Source organism: Lepus europaeus, chromosome 22 (genome assembly GCF_033115175.1).
Source record: "Lepus europaeus isolate LE1 chromosome 22, mLepTim1.pri, whole genome shotgun sequence".
Classification (NCBI taxonomy): Eukaryota; Metazoa; Chordata; class Mammalia; order Lagomorpha; family Leporidae; genus Lepus; species Lepus europaeus.
This window is the reverse complement of record NC_084848.1, coordinates 35,670,999-35,686,497: the sequence shown is the minus strand read 5'-3', so window position 1 is coordinate 35,686,497 and position 15,499 is coordinate 35,670,999. Positions and strand designations below refer to the sequence as shown.

General features: G+C 38.3%; 1 protein-coding gene across 6 annotated transcripts in view; it reads left to right on the top strand.

Moving 5' to 3' along the window:
- The window catches only part of FUT8 (fucosyltransferase 8), a 301,772-nt gene that overhangs the window by 178,824 nt on the left and 107,449 nt on the right, over window positions 1-15,499 (top strand). For all 6 annotated transcript variants that reach the window (XM_062181585.1, XM_062181583.1, XM_062181586.1 and 3 more), the window contains 2 exons: window positions 8,084-8,199; window positions 8,312-8,474. In XM_062181585.1, coding sequence (XP_062037569.1) covers window positions 8,084-8,199; window positions 8,312-8,474 — 279 coding nt within the window. The remainder of the gene's footprint in view (window positions 1-8,083; window positions 8,200-8,311; window positions 8,475-15,499) is intronic.

The window sequence follows — 15,499 nt, the reverse complement described above, 5'->3', positions numbered from 1 at the left end:
TAAATAAATAAAATAAAGTATACACAGAGATGAGTACATGTGCATACATATGCAAAATGGAAAGTTATGATTTTGATGTGAATTCAAATATATGTAATAAAAACTAAGTTTTTAAAAACTGGGATATGCATATGCATACTTGAAAGATTAAATTCCTTATTAATCATTGTTTTCATAGCAGCCATGTTCAGTTAGAACCTGTAGTATTATTGTCTAGTTTATATGGCATTCTTTCCAAAGCTATTAATTTATTTGCAGAGGTTAGCCAGTCTTGTTCTGAAGAAGGGTTGCCTTCATCTCTTATATGACCAGTTATTTTACTATTGCTGAAATTTTCAAGAGCCATCATTCTTTGTTCTTGTTCATGTTTTCCCAGGGACTGGTGTGGGTTGGCAGAATAGCTAGGAAAGTTACTACATCTTATTTTTTCTTTAGTCAGTTTTCAATTAGTATTTCCAACATAGCATAATAAAACACCAAATACATTGATATTCAACCTAAAAACTATCAACTGTAGAATCCTTAGAATGAATTCTTTCAAAGAGATTTTTTTTTAAAGAAGGTCATAGTTTAAAAGTTTACAGTTAGGCTCGTGCTGCGGCTCAATAGGCTAATCTTCTGCCTGCGGTGCCGGCATACTGGGTTCTAGTCCGGGTCGGGGTGCCGTATTCTGTCCTGGTTGCTTCTCTTCCAGTCCAGCTCTCTGCTGTGGCCCGGGAAGGCAGTGGAGGATGGCCCAAGTGCTTGGGCCCTGCACCTGCATGGGAGACCAGGAGAAGCACCTGGCTCCTGGCTTGGGATCAGCATGATGTGCCGCGCGCCGGCCGCAGCAGCCATTGAGGGGTGAACCAACAGAAAAGGAAGACATTTCTCTCTGTGTCTCTCACTGTCCACTCTGCCCGTCAAAAGAAAAAGAAAAAAAAAAGTTTACAGTTAGTTTTTCTAGTCTGTTGCATTTTCCAAGCATAATCCTTTCTAAACACTTACTGTGATACATAATTCTGTTAAATTTTTCCTAGACCAGTGATTCTGATTTGCTCAGCAGCAGCATAGTTTATAGCTGGAAGCAGTCATATTTCTTAAAATGTTTATGAAATTTTAGGGATGTGCCAAAAAGATATTCCACAGGAGAACACGATAAGAATGTTACCAGGTCACACGGAGCCTCTCCTGTGTTGGACATTTAAATCCTTAGAATTCATCTCTGTGGTATTATGTTACTTTCATAGTAAAGGTACAGAGCAGATTTCAGAAAGGTTAAATGACTCATTCCGAGTTAACTGCTAGTAAGACTCTGTACCAGCATCCGTCTTCCTTCTAAACCCGTAGTTTTTTTTTTTTTTTTTTTTTCAAAACCCGTAGTTTTAATCTCTATATGCTGTCCTCAGTAATGCACCTCACCAGCAGCTTTAAAGGCACTGCATTGAGTGATCTCTGAGTGTTAGTGCTGGATTCATCTGATTTATCCATACATATTAGAATGGCACATGTTTATTGGAGTGGCTTGACTTGCAAAAAGGGCCATGATAATGTAGCAGAGTTTTCTGCAGAAGCCTGGCAACTCTGAATGCTTGTCTTAAAACACTGAGGACTATTGGCGTAGCAACACGGAATAGTGTAAACAACTAAGGGTGGCATTCAGTGTGGTATTTATAACTGATGCCATTCTTACTGTTAGCTTTGTATTACTATAATGAAATATTAAAGGCAGCTAAGTTTATAAAAAGGAAAAGAGCGTTGGGTGTCTTGGTGCAACTGGTTAAGCTGCCTCTTAGGATGCCCACATCCCTTGTTAGAGTGCCTGGAATCAAATCCACCTGTGCTTCCTGCCCAGCTTCCTGCTAATGTATAGCCTGGGAGGCAGCGATGATGACCCAACTACTAGGTCCCTGCTACCCACATGGGAAACTCAGATGGATTTCCTCGCTTCTGGCTTCAGTCTGGAGCAGCCCCAGCTGTCGTAGGCATTTGGGAAGTGAACCAGAGAATGGAATATTTGTTTCTATCTCTCTGTGTTGCTCTGCCTTTCAAATAAATCTTTTTTGGGGAGGGGAGGGGGTAGATTACTATGTTGCTCACAGTGTTGGAAGTTAAAACCAAGATCAAGCAGCCACACTGGTTTTGCCTCTAATGAGGGTGGCAGATCATAACACATCACGCAGGGGTGCATGCAGGTGTAAACGGTCACATCTCCATCCAGAGCAGCAAGGTAAGTGGGCCCAGTCTCCGCCTCTTATAACAACCCTCTCTCAAGACCTGCTTTCAGAGGATACACCTCCAGTGACTGCTCTCCAGGTCCCACCTCCTTAAACGTTCCACAGCTCCCCAATGACACCACCCTGGAGACCATGCCTTTAACACAGGTCTTCTGGGAGACATTTAGTATTCAGACCATAGTACTGAAAAACAATAAATTCATACTTAATATGTTTCCATTTATTCTGGTAACTAACGGGAAGAGAGAATAATAAGTATGATTGGATTAGGTTTGCTAATTTTTGATCGATTAATTATTTTTATTTGAAAAGCAGAGTGGTAGAAAGAGGGAAAGAGAGAAAGAGATCTTCCACCTGCTATTTCACTCCCCAAAGTACTGTAACACTTAGATCAGGTCAAGGCTGAGGTCAAGAGCCAGAAAGGGAGCCAGGAACTCCATCCTGGTCTCCCATGTGGGTGGCAGGGGCTCAAGAACGTGGGCCATCACCTGCTGCTTTCCCTGGGCACCTTGGCAGGGACTGGGATGTGTAGGCTGCTATAAATACTGGTTTAACCTGCTGAATCACAATGCTGACCCTAGGTTTGCTTAATATTTTAGAGAATTTTTGTATCACTAAAGATATTGATCTATAATCTCTTTCTTGTAATATCTTTCTTTGGTTTTGATATTAGGATGATACTGACTTTGTGAAATGAGCTGGGATTTGTTCCCTTCACATTTCCTAATCAGTCTGGTAGAGGAGAGTTTGGTAGACTACAGCCTCTGGCCTGAATCCTGCTAGCTGGCTCGTGCTTATGGCCAACAAACTAAGGATGGTTTTATCTATTTTGATGGTTACATTTTAACTATTACATTCATACCTATGCAATAGCCTTTGTTTTGCTCATTGGCAATTTTATTGTCAATTTTATTGATTTTTCCAAAGAACTAGCTTTCTTGGTTTCATTGATTTTTCTGTTGTTTTTCTTATTTAAATTTCACTGATTTCCTCTCTGATTTTTATTTCTTTCCTTCTACTTAGTTGGAGTTTTATTTGCCTCCCCCCACCCTTACTTTCTTAAAGTAGAAGCTATAGTGAATAATCTGCAGTAAATCTCTTTCAGAGTGTTTTTCATTTCATACATTATAGTTTTCATCTCTAGAAATTCAACTTGGATCTATATTATATCTTTAATATCTTTTTTTTACCAAAAATCTTTCCTTCCTCTATCTTTTGAACATATGAAATATAGTCATAATAGCTATTCCTTACAAGCTAATTATAATATTGGTGCTAATTCTTATGTAGGTTTTGAATGATTGATTTTCTCATTATAGGTTGTCTTTTCCTATGTCTTTGCAAGCCTGGTAATTTTTTGTTGAATTCCAGACCTTATGAATTTTACCTTACTGTTTTCTTGAAACTTGTATTCTTACAAATATATATTCTTCTGGAATGTAGTTAATTTGTTTGAAAATAGTTTGATCTTTTTTTTTTTTTTTTTTTTTTTAGAATTCTTATGTATACCTAAGCATTGTTTAGGGCTTAAATCTTTCTGAGACCTCTACCTGATACACCATAACTTATGATGTTTTCCAGCCTGCCTAGCAGGATCAGGAACTCTTCCCACACAACCCTACATGAATGCCAGGTGCCACTTCCACTAATCCTTCTAAAGAGTTCTTTCTTTACATGCATTTGCTGATCAGTGCTTTGCTGATTCGCAAATGGTACCTCTGTTCTCTGTTGTACGAACTCTAGCTGTCTTGATGCTTAGGCTCTGAGATTTATTTCTTTAATTCAGGATATTTACTAGGATTTACCTGGGTTTCTTTTTTCTACACTGCGGTCTGGAAACTCTCACAGCACTGAACTGATGTGGTCCCAGAGTTTGCATTTGTTTTTCTTCTCAGAGGTTAACGTTCTTAGTTGACTGCCTCTTCATTTTTATACTGGTGCTTCCTACTTTTTTGAGACTTCGAGTTGTTTCAGACAGGATGATGAATCTGATCTCTACCATTGGTCCGAAGTAAGACTCCTTTGTATCTTCTGCAAAGTGAATATGGTAAGAGGACATTCCATTTCCTCAGTATTCAAAAAGGAGACTACTCATGCAGATTGACTCTTTTCTGAAAGGGGTTTAGAAAGAATAGTTCTCATGCATTTTTTCACATGGTCTTGTCTAATAATTGTATCTATAGCTTATTCACATTTGAATTATATTTTTATGTTACTGTAACAATATAGCGTAAATTACTGGTGCAATTATGATTTATTAGAATTAGATTGTATTTAGTACTTAGTGGAAATCTACTGAATAGATTGTGTGCTGCTTTTTCATACTTCTTTTACCTCTGATATTATTCCGTCAGTGTATGAAGACATGAGATAAGAAGCATGTACACATAGTCTTTCTACTGTCTGAATTTTTCTATAACTAAAATGTGTTCTGAAAAAAGACTTTTCTGTCCTTTGCCGTATTGCTGCTAAATAAGTCTCAAGAGGTAGTTTTGTTGTTTTCAAATTGTTTCTTAGAAACCAGCTATCTAATTCAGAAAGAGATTAAGAACCAAGTTTTAAAAACCATATTTACCAGAAGGGGCCATCAAAGAAGGATGTACTTTTCTCTGAAGGGAGGAGAGAACTTCCACTTTGATTATGGTCTTGTCCAAATACTGACAGTCTGTGGTCACAGAAGGCTTCCATAGCCTTGGTAGCTCATGGCAAGAGCATCGGGTGATCACTGACATCATAAATAAGAGTGTCAATTGTTAAATGAACAACAGGAGTCACTGTACGCTTACTCCCCATGTAGGACCTCGGTCCTTAATGAGTTATACTATGAGAAAAAACTGCAAAACTTGTTCTCAAACAGTACTTTATACTTTGTGTGGGGGGGGGTTGCAAACTATTGAAATCTTTACTTAGCATACTTAGCATAAAGTTGATTTTCTGTATATAAACTAAAAATGAACATTAATGAAGAATGGGATGGGAGAGGGAGTAGGAGGTGGGACAGGAGTGAGAGGGCGGGTATGGGGGAAAGAACCACTATGTTCCTTAAGTTATACCTATGAAATTTGCAATCATTAAATAAAAGCCTTTAAAAAAACATATTTACCAAAAACTGTATTTCAAGACATACCTCATTTATGTCATTATGTGTATACATATATGCTCATAAATGAATTATGCACCTAGCTACTTTATTTTATCATTGTTCAGTTTGTGTTTATACAAATGAAGCCTTTTCCAGTCATTTTCTACAACCTCAAATACTCATGATTAGAAGATGATAATTTTTCATGCTCCTTTTCAATTTAGTGCATTCAAGTCCACAGGAAATTATGAAATGCCTTCAGTTATGCTGAGATAGCTGTAACAATAGCTTCTTTACTAAGCATCATTCTGCAGTAGTGTATGGAATTAGTAGTTAATTTGGCTTCATCAGTTATGTAAAAAAAGTCTGAAATCTTTAAAAAAAATCTGTATCAGAGTCTGTGTGCAAGAGGACTCTATTAGCATTTGAATTTAATTTCTGTCAACTACAATTTAAAAATTAAGTTCCCTTAAATTGATTGTGATGGTGAGAATAGATATTGCAGAATTTTCAAGTATGTAGCTCACCCCTAAAATGAATAAGCCCAGATTAAATAATCTTCATAAAGTTTATTAACAGACACTGTGCTAGATAATTTTATAGAAATTCTCTCAATTAAATACATTTTAAAGAAGAATCAGCCATTATTTAATCTTCACAACAGTTTGCAAAAGGATGTGTATGCTTGTATGTATGTATTAGTTTTCTGTCGCTGCTGTGACATATACTACAAACTTGGTGGCTAAAAACAACAGAAATTTATAGTTTGGAAGGCCAGAGTTTGAAATGAATTTCACTGTGCTGAAACCATGGTGTTTTTATAGACACCCCCCAAGACTGAGTCCACCTGCCCAACACTCAGCAAGCCAATTACGGACACTGGGGTGAAAGAGTATAGATGTTCATTGCAAAGCACAGAGCTAGCATCTAGGCATCTATCATTTAATTCCCTGGGCTCTTCAAGGGGTTACAATGTAAGGGTTGTAGTAGATTGAAGTTGTGGCTGAGAGGTGCGTGTTCAGCTTGAGTCCAAGTTCCTGGTTCCTCTACCATGCTCATAGCCATCCTTTGGCCAACGAAATGTCCTTCGAGGGAATTTTGATGATGGTAAAGTGGACTCCACTCATCTTGGGGCCATGTACATGTAGAGGTTTTGCACAGGACCTGGGGTTCCTAGCAAAGAAAACCCTCAAGACAGAACATCAAGATGTTATCTAAAGGGGAAGCAAATGGCCTCATGAACCTGGCAGTTAGGGGCCTTATAGGGCTGGTTGCACCACTCCCTCAATTCAATGAGCTAATTTCAATAAGAGGTTGATTTGCAATCATAAAAGCAGGACAAAGAAATTTTAAGGGAAGGAAGCTGGGAGACTGAGAGACTGGGACCTGTGGGTCACTAGCATCTGCATCCTTGGCACTGTGCAGGGGCTTCGTTTCCGTGTCAGAAGGGCAACATGGTGGGTCGAGCAGTGGGTTAAGCCATGGCCTGTAATGTCAGCATCCCACATGTGCTGCTCCACTTCCAATCCAGCTCCCTGCTAAAGTGCTTGAGAAAGCAGCAGAAGATGGCCCAACTGCTTGGGGCCCTGCACCCACATGGGAGACCTTGAAGAAGCTCCAGGCTCCTGCCTTCAGCTTGGCCCAACCCAGGCCATTGTGGCCAACTGGGGCATGAACCAGCAGATAGAAGATTCATAGTCTCTCTCTCCCTCCTTCCCTCCTTCCCCTCCCCCTTTCTGTAACTCTTTCAAATAAATAAATTAATTAAAAAAAGAAAAAGCTACATAAATGTTTCCTCTTCTCTAGTGAAATCTCTCTCCTCCTTAAAAGGACCTTTGTGATTATAATTATGACTCACCTGGATAATCCTGGATTAAGACCTCCCAATTTTGAAGTTCTTAACTCAACCACACATTCAGAGTTTCTTTTGCCATATAAGGTGACCAGCACAGGTTCCAGAGATTAGGATGTGGATATCTTTGAGGGACCACTGTTCACCCTGTGCTCAAATTTTATTTGTTTACTTATTCATTCCTTAACGGAATACGGTATGCTGTCAAAGCTTACGTAAAGGCAAAGCATGTTAGAAACAAGCACAGTTTAGAAAGAAGTTAACCAGATAGATGGATGATATTTACAAAAGACCCTGGAGTTTCTCTGTTAAGTTGCAACATTTTATATTATTGACTGATATTTTTTCCTTGCTGAGAGAAATAAACAGAGCATTAATCTCTTTTTTTCTAATATATTTTATCTTCTGCTTTTGTCTTTCCCTTCCCTGTGAAACCAGTGCGTATTAATCTAGTCATGAATTCATGAAGTGAAGCACAGATTTATACTGCATTTATTGAGGAATACTTTGTATTTCCTATATGAGTATGTCTATAGACACACGTTCAGATACATATTTTGTTATTCCCTCTAAATCTTTTCTTTAACTCTCCCTTTCCATTCTCAACATTGTTAAAGAATTGATCACTTTGTCTCTGATGGTAGTACTCTAAATAGTTGAAGTTTTTAGGAAACAGCTCTATAGGTTCTTTAACTCCTAGAAGATCATGGATCTTCTAAACTACATTAGTATTTTCTGTTGTGTTCAGTAGGATTCCAGTGTTTATTATTAAGCCTTCACATTTGAAGAAAATATATCATTTGATACCTCTTTTGTGCTGTATATTTTTAATTACTCATCGATTTGCCAAAAAATAAGTTTTAGCAAAGTAAAATTTTATTTTGTTGTATAATTTAAAATTTAAATTTTAAAATTTTATTCTCTGAAATCCAGGATACCAGAAGGCCCCATTGATCAGGGGCCAGCTACAGGAAGGGTACGTGTTTTAGAAGAGCAACTTGTCAAGGCCAAAGAACAGATTGAAAATTACAAGAAACAAACCAGAAATGGTAGGTGATTATACGGGGTTGTCCCTCCTTTAATATATTGGTTTTTAGCACAATTAATTGGAAATTTCTTATTACCAAAATGTTTTAAATGCTGATACTCTATTCTTTGCAGGTCTAGGTAAAGATCATGAAGTCCTAAGAAGGAGGATTGAAAATGGAGCTAAAGAGCTCTGGTTTTTTCTCCAGAGTGAATTGAAGAAATTAAAGAATTTAGAAGGAAATGAACTCCAAAGACATATAGATGAATTTCTTTCGGATTTAGGACATCACGAAAGGTACTATTCCCCCTTTATGTTTCATTTGGACTTCAGTAAAGATTACAGTCTAAGAACAGGAAACTGTAAATTTTATTAATTTCCTGCTTCATAGTAAATGATACCTTGTGCGTTTAAGAGCAGTAGGGTACTTGATATCTGGAATGACATTTATGGTCAAATGCAGTTAACCAACCAAAATATATCACCAGAAAATAACATTTAAAATGTATGTCTATAAATCTTCATGTCTTAAGTGTGCCCTGAGGGTAGTGGTGTTACCAACAATACATTAAGACATTTTCCTATGAATTTCTTTCATATATGATCAATGTTTGAAACAGAGTCTGCAGTTTTGCGTTGCAGTACCGTTAGAACTCATGCTGAGGCTGGCAGTTATGTTCCTAATTCAAACATTAGAAGCTTTAAAATAGCACCTTTTTAAGAATTTCTAATAAAAGGTTAACAGGTATTTTATGAAAAGGAACATTCTGTTAATTTCTCTTCCATTTACTTGTCAGAGAGAAGAACCTAAGATCTGTCTAGTTAAGTTTGTTTCTCCTGTTTACACATTTTCAAATGATACACAGTTTATATTCCATGGAAAAGAAAATATTTTGGTGCTGTTGTGTTCATGCAGAATAAAATATATCTGAGAATCATTAAAAATACAGCAGAACCCGTACTTAGGCCTCTTATTTTTTTTTTTTTTTTTTTTATGGAGATTTTTCTTTATTGAGAAACATAAGACTTGGGTACATCAAATAAAACCAATTTCCAGGGAAAGGGGAAAAAAGAAAATCAAAACCCACAATAGAAAAAAAAGTTCACACTGTCTGGACCAAAGCAGAGCCCAGAGAATATAGTCGTATAATTGAAAAATTCTAGGTGCTTCATTAATTGACCTTTTGATACAAAATGACCTATTAAATTTGCAATTTGTGGTTCTTGGTGTTGAGGTCCATAGGACAAGCTACGAAGTCTTCAAACCTTGAGCTGAACTCCACGAGGGGTTATTTGGCTTTTGAATCGGTTTTTCCATGTCTAAGAGGTAGCAGCAGCAACAGCGCCCACCTTCTGGGCAGCTTCTTTCTTGGCATGATGAGCTTGTAAAACTGCCACAGCTTCATCCACCTTGGAGCGGAGAGACTCGGGGGACTCCAGCATGTGCAGCAGCTCCGAGTTGTCGATCTCCAGCAGCATGCCCGTGATCTTGCCCGCCAGGTTTGAGTGCATTGTTTGGATGAGCGGGAACAATCGTTCTCCCAGCATCTGTTTCTGTTCCTGGGGGGGTGCTGCAGCCAGCATGGAGGCAGTCAGGGGCTCTTGCCCCTGCACATGGACAGCAGGCTGGGGTGCCTGCAAAGGCTGTATGGCAGGGTGAGGGCTGCGGACACTGGACGCATATTTATATGGAGCGACAGCCCGAGGGGCAGCAGCAGCAACAGCAGCGCGGGGTGCTAGATTCTGCACGGCTGTAGGAACACCGACTCTCTGAGTGGTAGTAGGGAGGCCACGAGAGGCCGGAGCATTACCAGTTGGAGCCAGATGGCGAAGAGTTGGACGAGGCCCAGCCTGGCGAATAGCACTTGGCATTCCTTGGAAGCCTTGAGGTTCTTATATTTAAAAGTCTGTGCTCCCAGTAGGATTCTGATGGCAATCAATTTCTCATTAGTGAACAATAAAAGAAAAATTGTTGTCTTAGCACAGCCTACCACTGTGAGGAGGTCAAGAATAACCCCACACAAACAAGCGATTCATATGTATTCACATTATCAGCAATATTATAATGATTTTTTAAAAATTTGCTCTACTGTGTTAAGTTAAATTACATATAAAATCTATTAGTTTATTGGAATAATTTTAGCATTAATGAATCCACAGAAAAATGGTAGCATAGATTTCAAGGAACATAGAATTAATCAAGCTATGCATTAACCAGTCTTGGAATTTTTAACACAGCTTACAGTTAGGCCACACTTAGATCACTAGACCAAATGATAACTAATTTTGTCCTTAATGCATTTGTACCCCAAAGATGATTTTAGGCACCAACCTTCTGTGAAGAAGTTTTTTCCTGTGGAATTTGCTTATTGCTTTTTTAAAGAAAAATGCAGATTTGAAGATTTGACAGGAATAGACTATATGGTATATAAAAGAGAATTATGTTGACTTCTGGTTGAATGTTTAAAGTTTGAGTTATTTGATGAAATTACTTGAGAATTTAATTTTAGGTCTTTGTTGCTGAAAATTCTTTAATTATTTTCTGCAACTAATTTGTACATGTACTTTGTGATTATATGTACAAATGAAGGTGAATTTAATAAATGTGCATATGAGAAATTGATATAAATGTTACATTTTTGTTGCATTCTGTTTTGAATATATTATGATTTAATGTATGTTAGTGATATTTCACTGAAAACAAAATGGAAGTAAAGGTATCCAAGTTAGTTTCTTTTGCTGTCTTAAGCAGAAATTAAATGAATCCGAGGTAAAACTTCACAGGGTCCTAACTTAATTCCAGGAAGCAAGATTAGAATGCAGCCATGTAAGTAATGAGCAAGCTACAACCAAACATTAGAGAAAAAAAACCTTTAAAGGAGTGAATGTAAACTAGAACGATGTGTATTGTATAGATTATATTCTCTCACTGACCATTTTGTAAATTTGCAAGGATAAGAATTAAAAGTAAAAGAGACTTTTATGTTTGCTTTTGGTAATTTTTATGTGACACAGAAATTCCCATTTCACTTTTATACTTGCCCAAATTATAGTGTATAAGATGTCTCTGGACTGAAAGTCTGTCTATTCTGAGAAGGCAGTTGAAGTTTGAGCCTGTTGATTTTCTTGTTTAGATTTCCCTATGAATCACTCTTATTTTTAGGCCAAGAAAGACATCTATTTAGGGAAAAACATTCTGGGCTTTTGTTTCTTTGAAGGAATTACTTTCTCTCCTAGGACTGTTTTCATTTGTCAGGCTATATTTTGGTAGAATTGACAAGTAAAATTTGTATATATTCAAAGTGTTCTATGTGATATTAAATATATATATATATATACATATATATATATACATCACAATCAAATCAGTGAACAATCCTTCACCACACAGTTACCATGTATGTGTGCTTGTGAGAGAGAAAGAGAACATTTGTGCTGTGCTATCTTAGCAGATTTCAAGTAAACAATGCAGTATTATTTTAGTCATTATGCTGTGTATTAGATCCTCAGAACCTGTTCACCATGTAACTGAAAGTTTGTACCTTTTGAGCAACATCTCCCCATTTATTTCCCTCCCACCCCAAGCCACTAACAACCACCTTTCTAATCTCTGCTTCTATCGATTAGAGCTTTTTGGATTTGACACATAATTTCTCACATGTGTGACATTTTCTTTATCCAGTCATCAATTAATAGACACTTTGGTTGTTTTGATTTATTGGCTATCATGAATTACTCATCCGCTGAAGTGAATATGGAAGGCAGATATCTGTTAAGATAGTGGTTTCATTTTCTTTTACTATATACCCAGAAGTGGGATTGCTGGATCTATGTTAATTCTATTTTTAATTTTTTGAGGAACCTCTATGCTGTTTGACATAATGGCTGTTCCAATTTGTATTCCTACCAATGCTAAATGAGGGTTTCCTTTTCTCCATACCCTCTCCGGTACTTACTTCTTGTCTTAAAAGGTATGAAATGATGTCTCCTTGTGGTCTGGATGCACATTTCCCTCATGATTAGTGAGGCTGAGCACCTTTTCATATGCCTGTTGGTTATTTGTCTTCTTTGAAAAAATCTATCCAGTTCTTTTTCCTATTTTTTAATAACATTATTATTACTAGTTTTTCTGTGCATTCCTTATATAATCCTTATCAGGTCTATGATTTGCAAATATGTTCTCCCATTCCGTGCAGTTTGTCTTTTCATTGTGATGATTATTTCTTTGGCTGTGCAAATATGATGTTTGAGGGCTTCTTCAAAAAGATTTTGGAAAATGATATGCATTGATTTCAAAATTGTTTTGCACCAAAATGTGTTTCTTTTAAACTATACTCCATGAGCTTTATGAAATATGCTCATAGTTCTAGTTGTTTATTTTTATTCTTATTGCCTCTGCTTTTATTGTCATTTTTGAAAAGAAGTCATTACTAAAACCAGTGTCATTAAATGTTTCCCATATGGTTTTTTTTTAAAGATTTATTTATTTATTTGAAAGGCAGAGTAACAGAGAGGCAGAGAGAGAAAGAGAGAGAAAAATCTTCCATCTACTGGTTAACTCTCCAAATGGCTGCAATGGCCTGAGTTAAGCTGATCCAAAGCCAGGAGCCAGGAGCTTCTTCCAGGTCTCCCACGTGGGTGCAGGAGCACAAGGACTTGGGCCATCTTCTACTGCTTTCCCAGGCCACAGCAGAGAGCTGGATCAGAATTGGAGCGGCTGAGACTCTAACCAGCACCCATATGGGATACTGGCATTGCAGCAGCAGCTTTACCTGCTGTGCCACAACGCTGGCCCTTTCTTATATTTTAATCTTAGAGTTTTAAGTTTTTCCATTTTAAGTGTTTAATCCATTTCAAGTTAATTTTGTGTATTGTGTGTAAGATATACAAAATCCAACAAATATCCACCTTCTTTCTTTTATATGTGGATATCCATTTTTCCTAGAGTTATTAATTGAAGACATTTTCTCCCCACATCATCTTTTTGGTGCCCTTGTCAAAGATTGTCTGTATATGTGTGGAATTATTTTTGGACTATTTTATTCCATTGTTCTATGTGACTGCTTATATCATACTGATATGATTATTATGGCTTTCTAATATAATTTGAAACTGGAATTATAATGCTTCTACGTTTGTTCTTCTTTCTCAAGCTGACTTTGTATATGTGGAGTCTTTGTGGATCCATAAAAGTTTTAGGACTACTACTTGATCCAAGTCCATTATTGGTCAATGATTCGTGTGGTCTTTCCTTTGATTGTCAGCTATGCCGTGCTCTTTAGGGAATCTTTATGATGGCCAGGTGGGATTCAGTTGTATGTGCGGATTACATGAAACAGGTAGTTATATTCTATCCCAGACCTGGAATTTCACTGAACAAACCTCTCCAGACAATACTGGCCCTCCAGGTCTTATCTATTAGAGAAGCCAATTACTTCTGGAGTTCAGTAATTAGAGTCAGGTGGACCAATTCTTCAAGTCAGTGAATTCCTTTTTTTTTTTTTTTTTTTAAAGATTTATTTATTTATTTGAAAGGCAGAGAGTGAGAGAGAGAGAGAGAGAGAGAGAGGTCTTCCATCCACTGATTCACTCCCCAGATAGCCACAGTGCCAGAGCTGTGTCAATCTGAAGCCAGGAGCCAAGAGCCTCTTCCATTTCTCCCATGTGGGTACAGGGGCCCAAGGACTTGGGCCATCTTTTACTGCTTTCCCAGGCTATAGCAGAGAGCAGGATGGGAAGTGGAGCAGTTGGGACTCAAATCAGCGCAGGATGCTGGCACTGCAGGCAGCAGCTTTACCTGCTGTACCACAGCATGGGACCCAGTGAATTCCCCACCCCCACCCCTTTAAGATTTATTTATTTATAGGGGCCGGCACTGTGGCTCACTTGTTTAATCCGCCTGTGGTGCTGGCATCTCATATGGGCGCCGGGTTCTAGTCCTCTGCTAGTCTAGCTCTCTACTGTGGCCCAGGAAGGCAGTGGAGGATGGCCCAGGTACTTGGGCCCCTACACCTGTATGGGAGACCAGGAGGAGGCAACTGGCTCCTGGCTTCAGATCGGTGTAGCTCTGGCCGTAGCAGCCATTTGGGGAGTGAACCAACAGAAGGAAGACCTTTCTCTCTGTCTTTCCCTCCCACTGTCTGAAACTCTACCTGTTAAATAAATAAATAAAAATCTTAAAAAAATATATTTATTTATTTATTTATTTGAAAGACATTGTTACAGAATGGCGGGAGGGAGGGAGGGAGAGAAAGAGAAAAAGAGAGAGAGAGAGAGGTGTCTTCCATCCACTGGTTCACTCCCCAAATGGCTGCAACAGCTGGAGCTGTGCCAATCCAAAGCCAGGGGCCAGGAGCTTCTTCCGGATCTCTCATTTGGGTGCAGGGGCCCAAGCACTTGGGCTGTCTTTTACTGCTTTCCCAGGCCATAGCAAAGTGCTGAATCAGAAGTGGAGCAGCCAGAACTTAAACCAGCACCCATATGGGATGCCAGCACTGCAGGTGGCAGCTTCACCTGCTAGACCACCGTGCCAGGCCCTTGAGTTCCTTTTATTAAGTGATTAATGCTAAAGCACAGAAGAGAGTCTGGGAACAGAAGAGAGTCTGAGTTTTTTTGTTGTTGTTTGTTTGTTTTAAACAGTAAACATTCTAGCCAAAGTTAATGAACAGAGTAAACTTGACAGACTAGGTAGGCGTTTCAGGGAAGAACTGAGATCCCAATCTGTATTCAGACTATAGTTTTTATAGAAATTGGGTATGCCCACCATTTCTCCACCCTACCTCCCCCAATGTTTCTGGGATATTCAGGGCTTCCTGAATGTCGAATTCCTAAAGTTCCTTTCTGAACTTCATAATAGATAATAATAAAAGGTAGAGAAGATACCCTATGTTGCCCCAGGCAGCAGTTTGTGACCCACATAACTAGGTTATCAAACAAAAGCAATACTTTTGGTATGTAATTGCTGGCAAGACTTGCTTCTGCATTACTGTCCTCATTCAACCACACAAAAATTCTCATTTTTCTTCAGCCCCTCTTACACACATGGTCTAATATATCCCTAGCTACCTTATCCCCCTCAAGAGAAGTAACCGATAATGTTATGGGGATAGCTTGAGTGAAGATCCATCTTCTGTGTTTTCTTTGAGCTGTTATATGGGCATAGAGCTTGTTACGGGATTTTTTTCTTTGATTTCTTGTCCTGTGGTGTTTGAGGATGGCTTTGGAAGGATTGTGCAGTTCAGAGGAGAAACTGGGTCTTGCCTCCACTAAGGGACATACATGTAGGGGTTTGGTATCAGGGGATCTAATATTCCTTTATCTTG